This window comes from Nesoenas mayeri, assembly GCF_963082525.1.
Source record: "Nesoenas mayeri genome assembly, chromosome: 1".
NCBI classification, from domain to species: Eukaryota; Metazoa; Chordata; class Aves; order Columbiformes; family Columbidae; genus Nesoenas; species Nesoenas mayeri.
In genome coordinates, this window is record NC_137541.1 from 150,906,342 (window position 1) to 150,931,193 (window position 24,852).

Here is a 24,852-nt window from a genome sequence, read left to right on the forward strand (position 1 = left end):
GTTCGTGACGCCGCACAGTAATTCGAGCGGGACCACCCTGCTGCAAGAGAAGCCCTACACCTGCTGAAGCACAGAATCTTCCCACAAAAAAAAAACAAACCCCAAAAACATTGTTTTGCTGAAGAATCAAGAACTTTTACTACGCAGTGATGGCCCTCAAACCAAGTACAAATCTCTGTGTTTTTTCCCTGCCGTTGGAGCTGAACTACTTCCACATTTGTGTGGGTGATTGCCTCTGATCCCACAGGGAGGAGGTAGCTTTCTCGAGGACTGTGCTGGGAGGGAACAACTGTTGATCTCCCTTGTGAAATCCCATCTGTTGTCTCCAGCAGCTCTTACTCGCTGGCTGAACAAGATAATGTTTCTCCAGCAGTAGCTGTAATTTTCCAAGTGCTTTGCTGAGTGAAAAGTCAGAACTTGATTCAAAAAGGACAAGCAGGGATATAATTTTGCTGTCTCTCTTCTGTCACGCGGTGTGTTACAAATCAGGCTGCTGACAGTCAGGTAGGGCAGAGTCTGTGTGGGTTTCGGCATTTGTTGGACACCTCTGAAGATGAAGAGCCGGTGCTAATGTTAGAGACAGGTTCTATAAATGAGGAAGCCTTTCTGGGTATATATTTTGGGTATTATTACTCCACATTTTTGACAACTTGTCATCTAGTATTCAAATTGCATTTAAATGATTGCTAGTTTATGGTGGAAATGGAGTCAGCAGAAGCTAAAGTTGGTAATATTTAAGTGTAACAAAGCATTTACTTTAATGAATTGTCTGGGGAAATTAAATGGAAGGGTCTGAGGATGTGGGGGAGAAAAAAGCCCAAAACAACCAAGTGAACTTAAATGCTGATGTAATGCAACCACTTCTCCTTGTTTATGGGGAAATTCCTTTGGTTTGAAGGGCCATACCTGAAGCCACTTTCACTCTATGTTAGTGAGACATTTCCTTCCCTCTAAAAAATCTGTTGTTTTGTCTTTTTCCAAGATGTGACAGAAATGTGAAACACACAAAGCAGTATCAGAACAGATCAGCATCCGTTTGCCGCCGAGGTGCCCGGGCCCTCCCGAGTCCCTTCCGGCGGAGCGGAGCGGTGCGGTGCGGTGCGGTGCGGTGCGGTGCGGTGCGGGGGCCGCGCAGGTCAGGCGGAGCCGGGGGGTGACGGGACACGGCCCCAGCGCTTCCCGGCTCCGCGGGGCGCGGAGCTCTCCTGCCCGGCCCCTGGTATGGGAGGCGGGACCTGGCGGCCGCCCCCGCCCCTGGGAGGGCGGCAGGAGAGTTGAACTTGGGAGCCGCTCCGCATGGATCCGCGGCGCTGCTCGGCCTGAGAACAGAGCGCAGCCCGCGGCCGAGGCGCCGCGTTCCCCGCCGCGGGGAGGCCGAGGGCGGATCGGCCGATGGAGAGGCAAGAGGACGGGCGGGACTGGGCGTACAGGTAGGGCTGCTGGCGGCGGCGCTTCGCCGGTGCCGGGCCGGCTCGGAGACGGGTGTCTGGCAGCGGCTCCTGGAGGGTCCCCCCTGCCGGGACTGGCCGCCTGCCCGCGCACACCTGGGCTCTCGCGGGGCGGGGGGAGGGCGTCACGTTTAGAAATGCCGCTTTTGCAACTTCCCTGTGAATCCGCAGCACCCTGAGTAGGGGAGCGAGGCGGGAGCAGGAGCCGTAGCTTGCGGGCAGTTCGTGTTTGTTGTTTTTTTTTTCGGTGGGTCCCTTAAAATAGCCTTTCCCCTGGCTGGTACCGCGCCGGGAAGCGCGACGGGCTGAGGCGGAGAGGAGCTGTGGTGGAGGGTGAACTTGGAGCCGGTTAATCCAGGGAGAGCGAGTTGTTCCTCCCGGAGCGCTAGGGTCGCGACAGCAGGTAGCGGCCGGGGGGCGGCAGGAGTCCGGCGGGAAAGCGCCGAGAGGGCTCCGGGGAGTGGAGCGGCCTCCTCCTTCCGAGGGGAGAGCCCCGGGACACACCGGCGAACGATGCGGCAGCGAACGTCAGAGACACCGAGGAGTAATAGTCACCGTCAGTGCCCAGAGGCAGGTTGGGGAAGGTAACTTCCTTAAAAGAGTACTTCCTGGCTCTTTTATTTTCCCTTTTCTGCCTCAGGAACGGAGTTGAGCATGAAATTATAGTAATCTGCACTTACTGCTTGGGCAGTCACAGTCATAAATAGATGTGTTTTGGCGGAGGTCCTAGGATTTTTTTGAGCGTTCTCATGTTCTGTGTCTTCAGAGAAACCTGTGTCTGGGGTTTTGGTGTTTTTTACGCCTGTGTTTTTTGTGTCAAATTTGAGTACATGAACACCAAGGTGACTCTACTGACTGCCGATTAGATAATACCAGTTTGAGGTCTGAATATTGAAATGTTCTTGTGATTCATGGTTTACTACCCGTGACAATCCCGTGAGCCGGAGTTTACCCAAGGCTGTTCCGGTGCCGCTCCATGGGCAAATTCCTTCTCCATGAATGAAATGGGCAGTGGTTCTGGGAGTGAAGCCTCAATGTCTGTCTTGCAAACTGTTCTGCATGGACAGACCCCTCTGGCTGTTTGACTTCCACGAAGCCTATGAGTGTTCTGTACTCAGGTGATAATCAGCAAGTATAAAGCATCCTAGGGAGTTGCCATAAATCTCGGTTTAGCAAGGTGACTTGATATATCAAGCTAGAACAAAATTAGACTTGCAGTTCTGAAACTCCATCAGTGCCTTGCTACCCGAGATAATGTGATGCAACACTGAAAAATTGTTAAAAATAATAAAATAAGCATGTTTGATACTACCTATGAAGAAGGTGGATTGACACAAGCCAACTTTTCCAACTTTCATGAAGATAATTTCAAAAATTACCCCTTTTAAAAATAATCTTTGTAAGTTGTTACACTTGTACTTTTTATTGTCATTTTTGTGTGAGAACTGTGTGGAAAGTGAGTTCAGGACTTATTTGAGCTGTTATGCTGTACCTTCATACTTTTCAACTGTTTGTACTATGGAGAAAAATACCTCCCAAACTTCTATGTGGTCATGATTTGGGTCAATTTTACACACTCTGAAAGCTCCTTACTTCTAAACATAGGAAAAACTGACTGAAAAGTGCATCTTTAAATTCATTTACTTAAACAGCTTTGATATGCTAAATGGACTGTAACAGTTTGTGTAAAGCAGGTTTTTGTTGGGAGGAGGGAGTTTTGAGCTGCTTTTAGAAATAGCAACTGGAAGTTATTTAAAGCATGCTTGCATATTTTTTTTCAGCTGTAGGTATGCAGAAACATTCGACCAAGAATTCTTCTTTATTTTGTAGGGTTGATCCGTATGGGTTTGAAAGGCCAGATGACTTTGATTATGCATCCTATGAAGCATTCTTTTCCAGATATCTAGTGGTGCTCACTAGAAGAGCAATAAAATGGTCCAAGCTCCTAAAGGGGAATAACAGTGTACAGAAGAGTTTAAAAGGTGAGCTGTATATGTATTTATAGGTGAAAGTGCATTATGTTGTAACCAGTATAAATTGTATGAAACTGTTTTGCTTTTTTGAATATTAAATACTATTTTTGTCTTCAAATGAAAAACAGTAGTATAAACAGTAATAATACATACACAAATATGCTGTTGTTAGGGGGACAGTTGATTTGATTTAAAGCTTTCAAAGGAGTAATTCTTCTTTGGCATATGGTACAATATATTATGACACCTGCAACCCAGAGACTATGGCCACTAGCATTTCAAGATGCTGTTTGTTATATTGTACTCTGTGCACTCTTTAAAAAGGCATGAGGTTAAGTAGAAGGTACTGTCTTGAATCCCCAGGATCAGAATGTTGGGGCTCTCAGTTGCTGACTCTTTATCAGTTTTTTAGGTTGCTGAGATTTTTCTAGCTCTCCTTACCTTCCTTTTCTACAATGACATTCACCTCACAGCTAAAAAGGTGTGTGCTAAGCACTGATGCTAAATACATTATGAAGTGAGGAAAGTAAAATTAAAGCAAGAGCCAATGCAATCTTGGATAAAATGCTGATGGAGCTGTTAATGGCTGCTTCAAAAGCAAAAAGACCCCTACTAATGTTTTATACTGCAAGAGAGATGAGAGAAATGAATGGAGGGAGCCAGAAGTTGGCAGGGAATCCTGTGAGACTAAAGGGTGGGGGGTTTTCCTCCCTGTCTTTCTCTGGGTTATTTTTTCATACAGTCATTTAAATTTTCCTATTTACTCCTAATGATGATATTCAGCTTGTTTCCTCTTGGGAGTCTTTTGGAATTGGACACAGTTCTCTGTAATATGTTAAAGAAAAAGTGAGTAAAACTAAGCAAAAGTTCATCATGTGCTGACTGTAACATAGCTGAATATTTAGAGCTGTGCTTCAATTGCAGACTTTGACTGCTAATTCTGGTGATTTTGTTGTTTTGCAGCATTTGTTCATCTGTTTTGTTTTGTTTTTTTTCCCTTGGCACTAAGAGTGGGATGATAATTGGTGAGATGTTTTAAAGTGTATCAGTGTATTTAGTGTATGAATGCCCCAGTTTAAGGCTTAGGAATCTCAGAAAACATAGGTTTAAGCTTTAGCTGCAAATCATATGCCGCTAACTAGAAAGTAGCTACTTCTACTCTCTTCTTTTTCTTCCAAATGTAAAGAAGCTTTTGTTTAGGGTGTCAAGTTTGAATATAACAGTAACTGTGTGGTATTTTGAATTAGGGAGGATTTTGAGGTTCCACACAACTTGGTCTTCTAATTGTTGTGGAAAAATAATCTCAGGCTTTAATTCATCTCCTTCTTCTATCAAAATGTGTTAACTATGATACCAGCAACTTTTAGCAATTCCTGTGAGTTTGTAACATATTAAATTTCTCTTCACTTGTGTAGCCTATTACAGCATTGTAGACACGGAATGCTACTGTGATACAGTCAAATGTTTCTGGTCTTATTTCAGAGCCCAAACTTTGACTGAATCTCTCAACTTGTCTACCAGGCTTCAGTACCTACTGCCCCACTAGCCATGTAATTGTGATAGCCATTAATGTGGTTTTAATCGTCTCTAAGAGACTATTGTTTGTGACAAATGGGAAACCATAAATCCACTGAGTGGTCACAGGCAGTGGCTCTTCACCACAGTGAGCTCTTGTGGGCTGATGCGTCATCTTTGATGTTACTACATTTTGCTAAAGATACTTGAATTTGTAGACTACGCATTCTCACATATATATGCAATATATTATTCTAAGGAGAGTGACTGGGATAAATAATGTTAAGGAAATGTAGTCTGCATGTAAATTCAACATTGTTACAGTAAGTCTCCCTCATTATCCTGAACTGATAACCTCAGAAGAGGAGTGCAACAGGTTAACCTGTAAAATTACTGATTTTTACATACTTATTTTCTTATATCAGTATTAAGATTGAAGTCTGTGGTGTATGCACTTAGAATTACATAAGCAGTTGTTTAGGTGTGTGCTTTATCTTGCAAGATGACCCTGCAGTGATTTCCTTGCAGGCAGTCGGAGAACAGAAGGGCTGCCTGGTGATACACTGAATTTCCCTCCTCCAGCACCTGACTTCATTGCTCTGAAGCTTTGCTCAGGAGCTGCTGGTTTTGGTGATCTCCCCTTCTGCTGCAAGTTGACCATAAGCTAGAACTGAGAAGAATATTTGATTTGCCGCTTCCCTCCCCCAAATGCAATAGCTGTATCTGCAAACCCATAGCCTTATTTTGAGTTCTACTGGGGCCTTTTTAAAATGCGTCCTGCTGTGAGTAGACGTGAGAGGGGTATTGTATGTGTGGTATCTCAGTAGCTCCACACCCATGTGTGTTTACACATGGAGAAGCTCATAATTCCTGTCCGGGTGTACAGGAAGAAGTGATGACTTGTATTAATCTTCCCCTTTGGAAGTGTAGCATGTTCACATGCTGCTGTGTTTGCTTCACATCCAGGGTGGTATGTATGTATGTATGTAATTCTGTTCTACTGTAAAGAAAAATAATTAGACTACATTTTAACAACAGTAATTAAGCAGCGTATCCTGTTGTTCTGGATTACAGCCTTCTGGCAGGGCGGGTCATGGGAATTTTGGCTGACAGTTCCTTTTACTCCCTCTCCAGTCTCTTTCTTTTGGTATTTTCTGGTATGTTGTATCCCTCCTCTAACTTTATCTTCATTGTCTCCTCTGTGCATGTGAATTTTCTGTCAGTGTTCAGTCACTTGCCTCTTCTCTTTGTGAGGCTATGGAGATCCTCTTAATTGTTGCTTTTCTCCATCCAGCTACTATCTTTATGGGACCAAAAGGCAGCTCTTCGCTCTGGCTCTTTTGCAGGTGGGCAACAAGCTGCCTGACATAATTACCTTAAGTAGTTTAATTCTGACCAAAAGGTGCCCCTGTAAAATAATTTCACCTTGAGTGGATTAGTGAAAGCTGACCAGTAGATCTTTGAGGCTGATAAAATACAGTGAAAGGTAAAAGCGATGGTACCAAACAGTGGGTGTAACAGGAGCACTCCTGTTCCAGCCCAAGGGTTGGAGGTAGGAAGCAACATCATAGAAAATCAGGTTTTGTGTTTGACTGTAACTCGAACGTTTGGAACACAGATCTGCTTTGTTTCTTCTGTGATGTACTCCTAAAATAAAACTCTCAATTCCTTGTTGTATGCTGTTTTCAGCTCTTTTGTAGATTTTTTTCCTCTAGGGTCCAAGTTACTTTACTCAGCATTCAACAGTAATTGTTAGTAACAGAGAAAAGTAACTTAAAGTGCAGATGCTTTTTAAAATCACACACTTCTAATATTTTAGATAAGGTAATTTTTGTTTTAAAATTTGGTTTTCCTACATGAACGTAGTCTATGGTATAGAGTGAAACAATTTTAATCTTTATTTACAACTTTATGTGAAGCAAAAACATCTATCATTCTCATATTCTACCATTAACAAGGACAGGAAGGCTTAAAGTGATTTACTTATTTTTAAATCTTGCAGAATATTGGAAAATGTTCTTTTCTGCACATTCTTCTCTTGAAGTTACTGTGGGTATTTATTAGCATTTCTAGACTACCTCCCTATCATGTAGCTGTTTTGCCTTGTAACAATACAAACATATTAATAAAGTGTGACTCTAAACCTACAGGAACTCGCACTGGGTGTCAGAGGTAATGGAATTATTAAGGCTACTTTTGTTTGCTTAGAAATTGACATTTTGTATTTTTTTAATGAACAGAGGCAAAAAATTCACATACAGGTATTTCTTTATGTGTTTTAAATCTTAGGCTGCGTTGTGTACACTGTGCTTGGCCTGGGAGTGATTCTGTGTGTGGATACTCAGGGCTTGGTAGTATTTAGCGGTGCTACTTCTGAGATCAAGGCCTTGGTTTACAGCTGGAGTCAAATGTGTAACTAGAGACACATGCACAATCCAGCTTCATCTGTGAAAGCTTCTTAAATGTTACTGTGGGAGGATATTCTGTGGTGTGGACTGTGCTTGTGGGCTCTTTAGTTCCTGAGGGTAATGTGGAAGAGGGCCTATAGAAAACAAAATAAATACATATTCAAATAAAACAGTACAGTTTTCTGTCTAGAATATTACAGATATAAATAATTTATGTATATAGAAAACATTAAATTGCAAAGGTCCTTATTTGCAAAACTACTTTGCTGCTTCTGTATGTCAGTTTGCAGATCCTGGCAAGTATGATAATGGTGTGAGGAAGAAAAGCACCACGTAAGGGCCTTTTCCATTCCGCGGGGAGTGGGGGAGTGGGGGTTAGGTAGTCACTTGGGGCGATGCAAGCCTCTGGCTGTCCATTACCATGAGAACGATGACACTGAGGAATAATGAGTGTATGCTGTGCTGCAGGGCTGCTTTCCCCTTGTGCCAATGACAAACGCTTGTCCCTGCTTCTCTTGAATTTAATGTTTATTGTCGGGTGCAGATGTTGGCTATGCTTTCAGAATTGACAGTTTTTCTAAAAAGAAATAGCTTTGGAATGATATGTTAGAATATGATAATCCAGTAATTTAGCCAGTAAGATTGCTTCTAGAGACCTTTGCAGACTCATCAAAATGTCTCTTGTTGACCTAAATGGCACCGGTTCCTTATACTCATTCCTGCATTTGCTATGTTCATCTATAGGATTTCTTGACCATTAAAGTTCAGAATCTTGGAGGAAAAAAAAGATGAAGTGGGGATTATCAAACCACCATGGAAACACATAATTTATTTGCAGTCTGTCTAAAAGCTAAATAAACACTGCACCCCAAAGACCGGGTGTTTATTGCAAATGTTAAGGGTAGGAGTGTTTCTTTGAGAGAAAGTACCAGATTTTAGGTGGGTGAAATGCCCATTAGAGATGCAAAGATCTCTCTGTTGACACTGGGAAAGCAGTTTTGGCTCCCCGAGCGAAATGCAGCTACCATTAGGTGGAATGTATTTAGAAGGTGGCTGAGTTGTAAAACCATATTTTACTCTGCTGTTTTTAACACCTTGAATTCAGGCAGCATTTATCTTGAGTTACAGATCTTTGTGACTGGATAAAACCAGATTAGGTAATGATACGGTGCGTGTACATGGGCAGAATAGAAATCTTCACTCTTATTTGAGTCCCATAGAATTTAGGGGAAAGAAGTTGCTACTCTGATATAGTCTCCTTCATTTAGTAAGAAACATCTGTTTCCTTTGTCTGTTTCTTCTCCCTGGAAGAAGCAGAAGGATTTCAAACGTTTGGCTGTCTTTTTGGGTCAGGAGGGGTAATGCTGATTTAGGATTATGTACCAATGAGCAGCACTGGGTCCTTATTAATATTTTTCATATCATTCCCAGGAAGAAGCTGCTTTGACTGTCATTAGCCTGATGCTTCTTCCTGCAATCTTGTATCCTAGTTATTTACGCTGAATCATCTGCTTAAAAAAAAAACCAACCCTCAAAGCACATCCTGATGATGAATATGATGCAGGAGATAAGAGCTACTTTAGATTTGAAAACGCTTCCCCAGTTATTCTAGGAAAAATCATCTGCTGATCACTCACATGTCCAGTTCTTTCGGAGGCTCATTTAGGCAGTAGCCACATAGTGCGTATGTCTTCGTTTCTGCTGTGATTTCAGTGGTTAGGTGCTAAGCTGAAATCCTAGGGTTATATTAACATAGCCATTTATGTTACAGCATAACCAAGAAAACTGAAAGGGCTGTCATGTCAGAGGCCATTAGTAATGTAGAGAAAGAAAACATCAGTGCTTGTCTGAATGGAAAAGGATAAAGATCCAGGGGAAACATTGCTGTTTATATCTCTATCCAGAAAGGCAGGAAGAAGAGGAGAGGATCCAAAATCCTGCTGGAGGAACTGAGAAGAGAGGAAAGCATTGGTCTGGAAATCTGTGTGTGGAATCTGTGTGGCAAGAAGTTAGGAGTGAATTTAAAATATACTATGTAGCTGAGAAGGAAGTGCTTATCCCAAATGGTAGCAAAGGAGAGAAAGCATAATAATCTCTAGTCAAGGGTTCTCCTATGACTTCTCAAGTTTTCGTTGCCCATTTCCAAAAGAAAAATACAGCTGGATTTATTTACTTATTTAATTTAAACCTGACAAACTTCTTGTTTTGCAGTGAAGAGATATATCAGGAAAGGCATCCCCAATGAACACCGTGCATTGGTCTGGATGATTGTGAGTGGGGCCCAAACCAACATGGAACAAAACCCTGGATATTACCACAGACTGCTTGAAGGAGAGAAGAATGACAAGCTGATCGAAGCAATCAAAACAGGTTATTGCCCTGAAAACAGTGTTTATCTGTCCTATGTCCTTAAATGTTAGAGATCAAGTTATGTAATGGAAAACTTACATTTCTGTAGTAGTGGTTTAAGTGCTGAATTTACATGTAAATTAGATTAACTATAAGCTCTTTAACAGCACAGATCTTTCCAGGCTCATCATGTGGTCAAAAGCATTAAGGAAGATTAGAAATTATTTGGGAAGGAACAGAGAACAAACTAGAAAACACTATTATGTCGCCTCCTAAGTGATTGAAGAGTTTTAACTTTGTACCATGAGACCTGCCTTTGGGTCTGTTTCTCCTTATTTCTGTCCCAATAGGTCACTGCAGGAGCGGCAGGGCTGGTTGAAGGTATGGTACAGTGTCTGTACAGAGTCAGGAGTGTGCTGGGATTTCAGCTTGAGGGAAAAAACTGCTGAGAAAAAGCTGCTGATAGATCTATATGAATTATAAATGGTGTAGAGAGAGTGAATGGGGATCAGAGCAATTGTTATTTGTTTCTTGTAACATAAGAACCAAGGACACTGAATGAAATCTGCTGTGCTGTGGATTTAGAAGAGCGTTATCACTGAGCTGTGGCACTTGTTACTGAAAAGTGCTGCTGAGGCCAGAAGTATTAACTGATTTTAAAATGAATTTGATGAACCAGGTGGTGGGGAAATATACCTGATGTATGAAATCCTAAACACTAAATGTAAATCCCTGAAAGAAGGAAAGTGTAGGAGGAGACATACCCCTCCTTTACTAGTCCCCTTTCATATGCTCTGTCTGTGAACATTGGTCAGTGCCCACTACCGATGATGGGGTATTAGGGCAACCAGACCCTAGAGTGGCCCACTGGATGTTTAGAAGAGGCAGTAGGGGAGGACAAGCCATAGAAGTTTGATCTAACGTGTTTGTCCTGAAACTTTTCAACTTGCTGTAGCAAAGCTTTTGTAGAGAAGCTGATATTGTCTGAATTGCCCACATAATGAGTCGATAGGTTGGGCTGTGCTCAATGCTGAGGTTGCTTTGTTAGAATGGCAGGTGCAGTTGTCATCTTTTTCATCTTGAAAAAGATGGATGGTTAAAGTTGGGGCTTTAAAGATTTTTACTCGAGTTATATAATGACCTGAACACTTTTTGGTTTATGTTGAGTTTCTCCTCCGCCTCTCCCCACAGCAGCACTGTGGGCTTTTGGGACTACACGCCTTAGTAAGGTATTTTGGAGCATAAACTTTCATGTTCGTAGGAATATGAAGGCTTGGCAAAAATGCATCTATGAATATGAAGACTAGCCAGAAATTATGGAGGAAATAAAGTTTTGGAAGAGCTACCGCATCAATTGGGAAACTGCAGAAAACTAACAAGGAGCAAGTGAGGGAAGGGATAAAGAAAAGTGGGTTGGGGGGTTTTATTGGAGGAAAAAAACAAAAAACAAATAAAAGACCTCAGACTCCAGAGTGATAGTTTTCCCCTCAGAAAGGAAGAAACGATGTGAACATATGAGGAATGGAAGGAGCAAAGTACTTACGGTTAATAGAAGCGTTATGTTTAATAAACTTAATGCTTCTGTTGACTGTGCAAATTTTATAATGGGCTTTAGCCGAGGACTGATTCAGTGTGAATTGTTGTCTGACCTGCAGTTCTGCTGTCTGTGGAGGTTTTTTTGTTTTGTTTTGTTTGTTTGTTTGTTTTGGTTTGTTTTTTTTTTTTTCTCCCATCCTTCCCCCAATACTGCTACTAAAGAAAAGTTTCAAATCCTTCATACAATTAGGGAAGACTTCCCCTCTCCTTGTGGGGAAAAACATGGTCTCTGCAATTATAAAAGAATTGGAGCAGATTCTTTCACCTTCAAGCCTAACTCAGGTTGTGAAGTTAAAGATGCGTTTGGTTTGTGTAGTGTCTGATCTGCATGTGATGAACTTTTCCTACTCGCCTCTCACCCTTTTTCTGCATAGTTGAGCGGAAGAGCCGTAACTGAAATGTCAGCATTCATCTCATCTCTAACATCCAGCATATACTTTATTAAACAACAAATTCTGATTATGCAAATACTATGCTGCTCTTCCTACCAAGAAGAAACAAAACAAGGCTATTTATCCTGTAACTGTCAGGCTGTTGCTCAAGTCCTTTTAAAAATTGCCTCTTTCCTTGTGTTTTCCTTTTCAGTCACAAGATATCAAGTGAAACATTTTCCTACTCTTCAATTTCTGTAAATGATTTGTTCACTTTTAAAAGGAAGAAATAGCGATTAGTGTGATAACTTTTTAATGCTTGTGACTTCCATGACACTAATCATGATTTTGAGGGACTTTCTTCCTTTGGTTGCTTACGGCTCAGCTTTGTGTCAAAGCTGTAACAGACTTCTTCCTTTATGCAGCAAAAGGTGATAAGAATTGATAACTCTTAGCACATAAATAACTGTGCAGTAGGGCTGTTACAGTTTAACTGATTTTTTTGTTGTTGTTATTGTTTAACCAAAACAACTGTTTGTATTTTATTAATAAGTCTTGGATTTTGAAAATCTTCAAATAGGATTTTTCTCCCCAACTTGAACTTCTAAAAATCAGATACACAAGTCTGGACTAATGACCTTGGTTTCCCTCTTTATGGACTGAAGCAGGTGAAAAATTATCTCTGCCTGTTTCTTTCTAACAACCGGGTGACTAGCTCAAACTTGCATGTCTAATTTTTAGGTTTTTGTAAGGAGACATGAGTTGTACTGCGCATGTTTGATCTGGAAGAAATAAATGTTTTGAAATGTCAGTAATTGCATAGTCCTTATCTGGTTTAGGATTGAACTGGAAGCATGTGCGATGTGCTAGGATATGGAAAATCACCCTCGGTGAACTTGCACCAATGAAGAAGCAACTTTTCTTATGACCACATTATGGAGAAACTTAAACTTTAAAAACACAGTGATTTTAAGTGGAAGTTACCAAATGCAGGAACAGGACCTTTTTTGTTTTGGCTGTTTGGGACTGTTTGGTAGAAGTTCATCAAATAAATCAATTGCAAGCTCATCTAATTTGTTATGAAAATCTGCTTTCCTAGGGGCTCAGCTCATTTCATGCCACTTGGCTAGATAAATTTGGTATATGTTGTTTCTGTCAGTCTAAATGTCTGGTTTGCTTTAATTTAGGCCTTTGCGGTCAGGCATTGAGAGAGTCCAATTTGCAGGAGACTTTCTTTAGTCCTACTTAAAACTGATTTCTGTACACTAATACGATTAATCTTTCTAGGAATAGATTATCCTTGAATGCAGGCAGCCTTTTAGCCAAAATCGAGGTAAAACCATTTCTTGAAAGTTATCCACCGATACTACAGTTTAGTGAAGCACAGTGAAGTTTCACTTGTACTTCAGAAAAGCTGTAAAACTTTGTTTGAAAAGCGAGGAAGGGAATGGCTCTTATTTGTGGTCTTTTTCTCTTTTGTCTAGACATGAACAGAACATTTCCAGATAATGTAAAATTCCGCAAAACTGCCGATCCCTGTTTGCAACATGCACTCTACAACATATTGGTGGCATATGGGCATCATAATAAAGCAGTAGGATATTGTCAGGTATGTAATCTCTATTTTTTTTTTAAACAGTGCTGCATTTCACCAATGGTAATTGTTGTTGTCCATTTGAATGTGTGTTTTTAGAAGCAGATTCACAAACTATTTCTGTTTTCAAAATGGCCCTTTGCAGGAGGGAAATGAATTGCTTCAGGGAAGTTCAAATGTCCTTGTGAGTTTGTCTATGGTCATTTTTGCAGCTTATTTGATCACATTTGGTTCCATTTGTTAACTGCAAAATAAGTGTTTTATCATGGTTGCATCAAGATTAGTATCTCTGGAGATGAAGAGCAAGCAAGCTTGGCTTTCTCTCTTCCTCCCTCCCGCCATCTTTCCCAAAACAGTCCTTGGTATGTACAAGGCATGATGAGGTCTCAGTTTCCTTTGCTTTAACTTTCATGTGTTTCAAAATATAGGAATACTAACGTTCATGTGACATCACGTAATTGGGAGGTGGTATCATTTATTTGGTGCCATCTCCCAGTATAGACAGGCAAGTAGGACGAAAATTTGTTTGAAATTCAACCTGATACTGTTGATATGACAGCTCAAAAAAGCTCCTGTTGTCACTGCCAAGACTGTAGAGTTTCCTGTGGGACTCAAAGAAGACAAAAGTTGACTTGTGGCAGTCAAGAAAAAGGCAGCCATCTTTAAGGATCATAAAGAAGCAGAACCTATCATGAGTAAAATGTGTTTTCGGCTCACTTATTAAGTCCCCTCCTTTCTCCTCCCCTTCCTCCTCCCCAAGGATGTGCGTACTAATCTGTACCTTATGTTGCTTAAGAAAATTGTAAATACAACTGTTTCAAAGTTAAAAGAACATTGAAATCTGGAGAAGAGAAGACTTAGATGGACTTAAAGCTAGACTGAAGTCACTAAAAAAAAAATCTTTTTGTGTATCCCAACCAGTTTTAGTATAGAAATTACTTTAAGAATGAGAGTAAGAGATTAATTACTTTCATTATTTTCAGCATTATGTATTTATTAAAACATATTTTTAGTATTTTGAGAATAACAGAAGGGGTAGAATTATGAATACTCTCTTTTGCAAGTGTCAGACTCCTATATAGAGGTCATTACACTCACAAACACACAACTTCTAAACCAAGCTAGGTTCTACCCAAAATATATGCCAAATTGTTACTAAAAACTTTTGGTACGTGAACGATTTAATCAGTGGGGCAATCTTTTCATTTTAACTTGGCATTATGAACACTAGAGATGAAAGAAGACTTTAAAGGCCTTATGAGATTTCTTTGCACCTTCGGTCTCCTCACATGACAAATGTTATCTTTTCTGGCTAAGTAATTAGAACGTAAACCAAAGGTCAACATCTGCTTTCTGAGGCAAGTCAAAAATCAAGCAGAGTTTCAGGAAATCAGCTGTTCTGCTAGAGAAGCAGCAGACTTCATCAAGATAGATATAGTGATACCCACTGCGTGATAGGAGAGACCCTGTAAACACTACAAAATTCATTTTTCCAAAATGTTTTGCAGAACTTTTGCTGACTGAAGGTTCCTTAGGGGATGTTTTCAGGATGCTGGTGCATTTGTGGTACTTACTGGCATTTAAGTCTCCCACCTGGGAGGATATTGGGCTTTGCACTGTCATGCTGTGACAGTGGCACAGTGCTGCCCAACCCAGTATAACCAGCAAAATTCAGTGTCCTGTGAACACGTGCTCCAAAGCAGGTTTTTGTGCGTGCCCTGGTGAATGGCAATCACTCTCTTGTCACCATAGATGCAATTACTAAGCTAATTGTCAGCATAGGAACAAACAGTTGCCTTCCCAGCTAGAAGGCCAAGCACCATGTAGGGCCATGCAAGGTCTGTCCAGGCCATTTGTGTAACTACTGCTGTAGTGACCCAAAGCTTGAAAATGAAACATGGGAGAAGACACAATGTCCTAATGTTTCTGTGTTCTGGGAATGTTGCGAGGCCTTCTGAGGTGGCACAAGTGACTCAAATATGTTGAACAGAAGAAAGGAGATCTCAGTTTGGAGAGGGAGTTGTTGTTTGCAGGGGCTGCTGCAGGGTGCCTAGAGACAGCAGTGCTGCCTGTGGTGACAGCTGTGCTGGAGAAGTCCAGCTTGCCGTGAGAGAGAACAGGGAGAAGGTGAAATCATGGGATGACACCAAAGAAAGCAATGTAGCCATCACCGGACTTCATAGCCTGTAAATATTTGAAGGTAATTTTCTGTTAGCTTAGGAAGACTTTGGGGAGGGCTCACACCTCAGAGGTGGCTTTGGTATATTGTCTTTTGACATGCTGTCTACGTTATTACAGCTGTTAACTTGTTTACAATGGAAAAGACATACTTAAAAAATGCGCAGTAGTTCACTCTCTTAAGCATGTAAATGAGTAATATTGCCGTAACTTAGCAGTGTTGTGGTGGATACAAGAAAAAGAGAGTCTGAGGCAGAGGCCATGTGTTTACAGGGAATACCAGTCCATGACCTGTGTGTTTTGTATGTCATTTCTCCAGAGAGTGGCAGTAATGGTTACAAAAATGGCACAGTTGGAATTTGGCCAGTCATGACTACTTTTCACAAAATTTCTGGTAGCTCTTCCAATTCCCCCACTCCTCAGTGTTTACCTCCTGGAGCTACAGTGGCCAGTCATTGACTAGAATGCGGAGTACTGGAGGTATTATGGAAGCAAATGGTTTATGTACAGTCATTTGAATTAAGTAGCAAGAGCTTGTAAAAGCTGCTGGAGCTGCAGCTTTTTTAGTAACGAGTGTTTGGGTCCAGCAGTCTCCCTCTGCAGCCGCACTGTCTACCTGCGGGTGTGTTGTGTGTGTACTGCACATCTGGTACAGCTGTGTTTTGGTACTGGACAAAGCAGTCTTCAATTACATTGGGACAGGACTTTGGGGTTTATAAAATTAAATTAAAAAAAAAAAAGAAAATTGAAGGTAAACTATAGACTGCTAAGCTTTTTCTTTTAGTTTTCCTCTCCTTGATCATTGTTAATGTAATAATTCCTGTTAGCTGCTGTTGTGCAGGTTTAACAGCTTGCATAATCAGTGGCCTTTGTTACTAGAATTTACTTAATATGCCCATTTTGTAGAACCTTAATAATTTAGCCCTTAATCAAAAGAAATCAAAATCAAAAGAATATCTCAAGGTAAGTGTATGCATCTTAAAACCCTTCTTTCTGTTTCAGGGCATGAATTTCATAGCTGGATACCTGCTTCTTATTACAAAGAATGAAGAGGAGTCCTTTTGGTTGCTAGATGCTCTTATTGGAAGAATATTGCCCGGTATGCTGCGAACATGCATAGTTGTATTCGTAATTTGGAGCTTGGCTTTTATTTGATCTTTGTCGCCTTCTCTGTTTTTAGAGGTTTTAGATGTTAAAATAGACTTGCACAGACTGAAGGTTTTCTGTGGTCCTGGAAACACAGGATGAAGACACAGCACACAGGCAAAACCTGTCTGGTTTATAGTGAGACTAAAGTCTTGATGCAGTGGTTTATGTGTATGTTAATTTGTAGTCTTACTTCTCACTTCCTACTTAGACCTGTTAGATAGATGTCTTCCTATATCTGTATGATGCTGGGGAACAGGACTCATGAAGGTGTCTGGGATTTGGCACTTCTGGCTGCAGGAATATGATATGAGATGCAGATGAAGCAGTGATGGCAGAGCGAAGATGGGAGATGTGCAGAGTCTGAGCACTGAGCCTGAGGTAGGACTTCCCAGTGGCTTGGCAGGAGGCAGCATGAGCCTTCTGCAGAGGCATTTGGCAAGGCGGTGGTAGTTTCTGCTGTGTCCCCCACTTCTGAGCGGGGGTATCTTGGGCGCTTTACACATAGTGATTTTGCAACAAAGCAAATAAATGTCAAAATCCCTGCCTGTATGGGAAGTTTTTGTCAAAACTCTGTTACAGTCGGTGGTGATCTAGCCAGGCTGGTCAGCAAAATCCAGAGGGAAAAATTCAGCGCACCCTAAGCTGTAGACAATATCTACATCTGGTCGGCTCAGAAACTCTCTAGGTTCCCTTGCCTGGATCTCTGGATTTGCAGGATGTGTTCACACAATGAATTTTGCTAAATTTCACTGCACACATGAAGTAGTTTAAAATCAGAAGCAGACATCAGTCACAGCTATGTTTTATACTCCTATGAAAGACATTTGGGAATGTTCTTTCTTGGGATTTAATTATAGAGGGAGAATGGTTTCATTGTGAATTAGCATTACCATTGCACAGGACTGACTACAGCTACACCCGTAATGTAAAGCCATATTCAAAATAGAAGACTAATTTTTTTATAAGGAGGCTTTTAAATTCCCTACTGGACCAGTTTTGCTTTTGAATAGATCTTTAGCTTGAATGGTTGGAGGCTGAATTCAGTATTACAGTGTCAACTAAGTGCTGGTCAAGGACTCCAAGGCTTTCATTTCTGCTTATATCTGTTCTTGTTTAAAATTTAGGGGAAAAAAAAAAAAAGTATGTAATATTTTGTTCCTTATTGAATAAAAAGGAAAGACTCGGAGAAAGAAGGAAAAAGTGGTGAGAGTCTTTTAATGTTTTTGAATAGCTGTAAGAAATTATCTTTCATGCTGAATACCCTGTGTAGGAACTCAGGTTTTCCTTGTGTACGAGGAGGGTGGTTGGACTTTGCAGATTGAAAAAGTAGAGACAGGCAGGGAGCACCATGACTTGTTGAATCAGTCTGCAAATGTTTGAGGTTTTGCAGCCTTGAAGTTTACTTTCAAGCTATAAAAGTAGTTGAAAGAGATCAACTGTCTGTTGCTTTTGTTCAGCCTTGAGAGCTATAAGCTGTGCAAACAGGTAGGAGACAGGGCTCCTGTCTGCCAGGGGACCTGCCACTGATGTCTTTCCATTGACGTCATGGTGTGAGGAACAAAGCATATGTTTTTATTTGGGGCAAAGGAGTAGATTCAGGAGTTTTTAGTCATTGTTTTTTGGTAGGGAACTTACTTTAGTTTGTCATAAACCTTTTAGTTCTTCTTGTATATTCTTCTGCAAAGCTTTGCTGATACCTAAATGACAAAAGTTTCTCGTTTTTCCCTCTTAGTTGTTGAATTTATCTTATGTCAGTAGCACTGGTGATGACAAGAAACTCATAACGTGAAAAGCAATTACTGTGTATAAAGGAGGTGTACATTTACTTAAGTTATATTTATGGATATGTTTCTACTACCCTGTAACAAGAGTCTTGCTACAGACTTTGGCCTGAGTTCAGCACATCCAATGCAGGCATCATCAGACATGCTGAAGGCAGAAACACACGTGCTTATGGTTCTTTGATAGTCAGTGGGGAAGGGGATATCTGATCAGAATTGTGATCTGAATGTGCCCCTTTTCCCTCTGCAGTCCGTTTTAAGAGAGCTTGAGGTGTTCCTTCCAATTTGGATGCCTCAACAAGAGCCTAAGTGAGGTAGTATGAACCTTTTATGTAGTAAAAATATCTGTATTGAGTAATACAAGGCTTTGTTGTCAGAGAATTTGTTGCTGATGCTCTTTTTTTTCCAAAAAAATATTTTAAAATATTTTTTCCGTTTTATTCCCACTACCCTCCTCTGTCATGCTCGAATTGTACATTTATAAAATTCAAAGCATGTCAGATAAAATAATTGGCATAATTTCAGTGAAATATTGTGTGTATATGTAAGAGAGAGAATCAGAGAGAAGGTAACCATAAAGAAACTTACTCAGGTAAGTAATCTCTACCTTTCTGGTAGTAGTGCAAGGTACAGCACATTTCACTTTAAAGCCCTACAATTTTTTCTTAGGAATGCAGAGAAACATTGTGTATTCTCCAGATCTTCAGAGGGAAAATTAGCAGTTGTGGTGTTCTTTGTTTGTTTGTGTTGTTGTTGAGGTATGCTAACAGCTTGATTAGCCAACATTTTTCCTTCTGTTGCTGATGCTCTTTTCTTGATCTGCTTGCGTTATAATCTTCATGTTTCCCCCTTTCATTGCACCAAATACGCCTCCATGTCCTGTCCTCATTTTTGAGTATGTCCTGTTGCTGCCAGTCAAACCAGTAGTGATTTAGGACAATTTAGAAATCCCTTCTCTGCTTTTTGCGATGTTCCTGCGAACGCTTCCTTCCCCCTGCCCACACACATTTAATTACATTAAACAGCCACTCCAGTACCTTGATGCTGACAGCGAGGTTTTTTGTCAGCAGATGAGCCAAGCCAGCCACAGATCAATGTCATTGATTGAAAAATGTAGAATGTGACAGATGGGAGCATTAGTGGCCGATTTCCAGTGAAGTGATGGAGAAGGGCCCCCAAAGCTACAGGTCACCTCCCCACTCGTGCTGGTTTTTAGGTCTGGGTGGAGGTACAAACCATAGAATAGGATGAAGGTGTGACTGCTCCACCCACTGACAGAAGGGGGACAATTTGGGAATAGGACCCCATCAGTAGAGGTTTTCTGGCTGAATTGTTTTGTTACACCCAAACAGAGTTAGCACAGGTGGAAGAGAGAGCCAGCAAAGAATTCCCATTTGGTTTGTTGGTATGTGGAGTTGTGTGCACACCATTCATTTGCTAACATAGCACTGCTGGATGAGGCCAGAAGATCCTGCTGCTGCTGAAGGCAAGCCCATCGTCTACTGCCTGTTGCATCTGTCAGCTGCTCAACCAGGCATTTGGAGGGATTAGGAGCATATCTCATTGAAACACAGCAAAGGGGAAGAGAATTATTTGTTTAACTGAAGTTTTGGGTGTTACCATGATCTTTTATTCCCAGGTTCATTCAAAACAGATGACTGGAGCAGACAGTACTGCCCACACGAAGTCGTATGGATTCAATTTGAGCTCTGAGTGGATGTGTCTGCAATTTGTATTCAGTGTAGCTCTAGGTGTTTCTATTCTGTTCATCACTTTGGTTCTTGCTGAGAAATTTTTTTGTTCTGTTGAGGAAATATTGGGGAGGTTGCTTTAGAAAGCATCGAGTAGGTGGGAACTTGTAACTGTGGTACTTTGGTACATAACTTAAGAAGCATATTTCATGTTTTACGTATTTGTGATTAAATGTTGAGTTTTAGAGAATAAAAACTTGGCAATTTGGACTCACTTTAGCATGACAGTTATGCTTATATATAGCAGGGCATCTTTTTTTCCCCCTCACTTCGCTAGTTCTCGGTCTGAAAGCAGCAGTGTTCATCAAGCTAAATTCTAATTAGTCTCCTGGACTCCTATGCTGAAGTTGTTTACTCTTACTGAAAATCAGTTGTAGAGTTCTCCTCCAATGGTTAGGAGAGGTCTTATGATTTTTGCACTGGCCTGTTCATGGCCAGTTTTATATTCTTTCATTCTTGTGCCAGTGCTGACTTTTGGGGGTAAAAAAGTCCCTCTTTCTCTTGTGCTTACCTTTCATGTATGTTGCCTCTAGAAGGCAGTGACGACCTGGTTCGAAACACTCAATTAATTTTACGATTCTTTTGTATTACCAAGCTGCTTTAGTCAAACTCTTCTCTTGCATGACTCTTCTCCGTTCCTGTTTTAGCCTAATAATTATTTTATGTGCTTGTTTCAGCTTGATTTCTTTTTTTTTTAGTGTGATCACAATGGCACTTTAGTGGAAAATTTGCTAGTGCAGTGGCATTATTTCTCTCTTTTCACAGCTGGAAGTGTTTTATTTGAGAGAGAGAACCTGTAGGATCTCCCCGACCTGTTTCCCCTTGTGGCACTGTTGTTTTGATTTATGGTCTCAGTAATAATGCCTGTGCTATTGCTCCTCTCTCATTGTCAACAGATGTTTTTTCTACAGCTTACAGGAATTCATACTCTCTTTGCTGAACTTTATTTGAACACTCTTGTCTTTGTAATTTTAAATATTGTCATATCTCTCTTACTCCAGTCTTTTCACTATGTTACTTTCTTGTGCCTTGTTTATTGACATGGGACAGTAGCTCTCAGTTTAGGATTGTTAGCAAATACCAGTTTTTTCTTTTTATCCAACATTGTTAATAAAAATCTTACATTAGGTATAGCCTACAAGCATTCTTCAAGGATCAGTCTAACAACCTTCCTTCAGCCTGGGACTTTTAAGCCTTTTCTGTTAATTTTTTTTTTTCCTACACACATGTGCTACCTGGTTGTTTATCAATAGTTTAAAATAAAAGCAGAGTTTTGCATGATGAAATAGTCACAAAAGTAGTAGACTGCACTGAACTAACTGGCATTATCTGCAAGGACACAAGGCGTGATGCAAGATACGACTTCGGTGAGTAGCTCAGCTACTCAGCGTTGAGGGAAGTGTTTGCATGTTGAGATAAGAGATATCCAACACATTTCAGTTTCCAGCTCTCTGTCGTTCTTGACTGTATCAGCCATGGACTGGCAGGTACTGTTGCAAGAGAGATTAGGTACAGTAAGAGACATGAGTATTTGGTCTGAATAATAACGTAGCTTTGTCTCAAACTCTTTCCAGTGATTCACGTTGCAACATTCTGTAAAGTCCCAGCACACAGACTTGCAGATTTGAAGGGAAGGACCGTTTGAGAAATGCAGAATGCTGTTTACAATATTTTTATTTAGACTGTTTGCTTTTATTTGCAGTTAAGCATCTATTTATTTTGTTCTTGTGGCTGAATTTGTTTTAATACCCTGATTAGGTGTTGTCAGGGAACCTCTGAATGCAGAACTGGCTGTGCAGCTGCGTCTTAAGACCTGCTGCTTCAATGTAAAGTGGAACTTTGTTTCACTTGAAGCATTTCATTCAGCTGTGCAGGTAAAAGAGACACTGCTAGACCTGAATAGTGGTAATGTTGAGCTGAATTTGCAGCCTGTGAAGCAGACTGGTGTGATGAAAAGTGTGGGTTTTTTTAATGTAAAATGCTAGAGCACCACAGGCATGTGCATTTGGTGTGGAAAACAACCTTGTGAGGCGATGCATAACGTGCATGACCTCATGTTTGTAGTAGTTTTTGATAACCCACCTTTTTTTATCATTATTATTAGCACCTTCAACCCAGAAAACTTCAGCAGGTTGATCAGTTCTGGGCTGTTTGCTTGTCTTCCCCCTCTGGCAGCACCCAGCTCCAGGGCTGTGAGCTGGCAGAGTTCTTGCTTATCCTCAGAGTTCTGCGCTCACATGTGGAACTGCAGCACCTCTGGGGTACAGCATCCCCTCTGCCATGAGGAGAGAGGAAAGCCTGGCCGGGAGGCTGAATAATTAGGAGTTTTGAAATATGGGACTCCAATGTGTTTTACTGTTCAGCACCCTCGGTGAAGGCATTAGTGTTTGAACATTAGAGGTCAGTTGTATTTACCTAGGAATTAAGCATGCGGTGGCCTATTAAGCTGAAGGTGGAATGTAGGAGTCATCGTGTGCCTATATTTAGAAAACACGATAGGCTTGAAATGCTTATTAGTTACAAATCTGAACGGCTATGGCACGGGTGTCAATCCCATTTTCCTGGTGGGGGGGCCACATCAGCCTCATGGTTGCCTTCGAAGGGTTGAATGTGATTTTAGGACTGTGTAAATGTAACTACTACTACATCAGTGAGAAAGACTTTGACACCCCTGGGCTAGGGGATTTGGGAGACTTGAGCTAGCAGGAAATGAGTAACTATTGGTTTTTCTTCTTTAAAATGATACATATATTTATACTTTTGGAATAATTTATTTCCTATATGTATCCCAAATCACAAGCCTCATCAATAAAAGAGCAATCTCATTATTTAGTAGGTGTGCTTTAGGTAGTTGGGTGGAAATTGTAGAGTTTTGTCTAAAACAGAATTTTCCTGTATATGACAAGATCTACATTTTGTCAGCTTTACTTTTGTGAGGAAATGTGCTAAGTTTCAGCTACGCAACAGATAGTATTTAAATATACTGAAGAATATTCTGTTCCTTGATATGGCTCGATTTACACTGGAAACAGGACCTAAATGGTTTATTCCACCCAAAGAAGAGTCAATTATGCCTCTTTCCTCCTGGCAGGCAAGCCTTGTATTAACATAATTTCATTTCAGTAGGCTTTCTGTGGTACTATGGATGAGACTGCAGCCTTTGGCTGTCTGTGCAGGCAATGCTATTTGCCCATTTATCTTCCCAATAAATCAAAGTTTCATCCCTTTCAAAAGCCACCAGCAAAATATGCTTTTCAAATGAAATCTTAGTTCAGTTAGGACTGATTAAAAGTAGAATTCCCTGGCTAAGTACAAAGGAGGAGAATAGGCACAGTGGTAGAAACACGGAGATGTTGGTTTGGGGGAAGATGTCCACCAATTAGTGGCCAAGCCTTAGCAGGCAGCACAAGGTTTACTTAGTTTGTGCTTTGTATTTTTATCAGAATGGCCATGTTGAGCTAATGGCTTCAGTTGTAAAAGCACTAATGTGCACAGGTGGTATTGAAACTATAGTTTTGACAGAGCTGTCTCCATCTTAAAGGAACTGTGCTGTTTTAACTGTATAATTAAAGCAGCAGAGGCATAAAGCCAAAGTGAGAAGCTTATTTCATTCTTTATAGCTTTTTTTTTTTTTGACCTTCTAATGGTTTACCAGGGCTCTGCATGTTCGATTGCAATTTTAATAATGCAGCCTTCCTGAATATGTCACCTTGACAGCAAGAAGCATCATATAATAGCTGATAAATGTATAATGCCTTTATAGGTGCTCAATCCTAATATACAGTTTTGTATTTTAACTTGTAAATCCCCATAAGGTATATTCTTATGCTTGAAGTTATCCATGTGTTAAACACCAAGACTCATAAAACTGGAAATGTAACTGAATTAGCTGTACCAGAAGCCACATGAGGAAACAGCAGCAGTTCTTCCCAATCCCTCTGCAGGAGACACGTTTGGCTGGAACTCGTCTCTGTGAAAGGTCCCAAACTTGATCTCAAAGAAAGACCCTACCACCACTTCTAGCAATGCATTCAAACCATGATTTACTCTTATTAAAAACGTTTGCTATACTTTTTATCTGGATTTCCCTTGTCCTAACTTATAGCTATTGCTTCTTCTTAAGACTCTCTTACTATATTGGTGTGTTTTTTCTATGAAGTGGTGAAATTTCCTTTCATTTTCCTTGCATAATTTCTACAAATAGACATGTTCCATACAGAGCTTAATTTCTGTAAGCAGTGGTTATAGGCCTTTCTTTCACGTTCTTTCCAGTTCTTCAGCTTCCTGCCTTCAATGTGAATAGCAGAACTGGATGCAGTTTTCTAACCTCAGGTTTGCTAATTCAGAGATGACATACTCTCTCCTTCAGTAGTGAATATATCCAAGGATTACTTTGGCTTTTCCTGACCTAAGATATGCTTACTCTGGATTTATGATATTTGCAACTTAAGATACTGCAAAATTGTTTATTTTAAATTGCTCGACTGTGTTGTCAAGTTGTATGGTTTTGTTTTGTTTTAATTTAGCATGATATGAAGAAGCACTGATAGCAGGCTTGCTTTGATATTACTTCAAAATATAGTATAATGCATATACAGCAAAGGTGGCCGCATAAAGATTGTGTTAGTGGAAGGAGACATGCTCTGAGAGTGAAGGAAATTATATGAAGAAAATCATGTGCAGTGCACAGTGGTAACCTTTTTCTACATAAATGGACAAGTGACTATTTAGTTCCAGAG

General features: G+C 40.6%; 1 protein-coding gene across 2 annotated transcripts in view; it reads left to right on the plus strand.

Annotated features, from left to right (window-relative positions):
* Positions 1-1,309: 1,309 nt before the first annotated feature.
* GRTP1 (growth hormone regulated TBC protein 1) overlaps positions 1,310-24,852 on the plus strand; it is a 37,681-nt gene continuing 14,138 nt past the window's right edge. Inside the window, exons 1-5 of one of the 2 annotated variants that reach the window (XM_080346817.1) lie at positions 1,310-1,430; positions 3,279-3,430; positions 9,556-9,714; positions 13,145-13,269; positions 16,435-16,531. In XM_080346817.1, the coding sequence (XP_080202943.1) occupies positions 1,393-1,430; positions 3,279-3,430; positions 9,556-9,714; positions 13,145-13,269; positions 16,435-16,531 (571 nt within the window). In that variant the 5' untranslated portion in view covers positions 1,310-1,392. Of the gene's footprint in view, positions 1,431-3,278; positions 3,431-4,280; positions 4,447-9,555; positions 9,715-13,144; positions 13,270-16,434; positions 16,532-24,852 lie in introns of those variants that run through there. The other variant, XM_080346818.1, reaches the window with a different exon arrangement.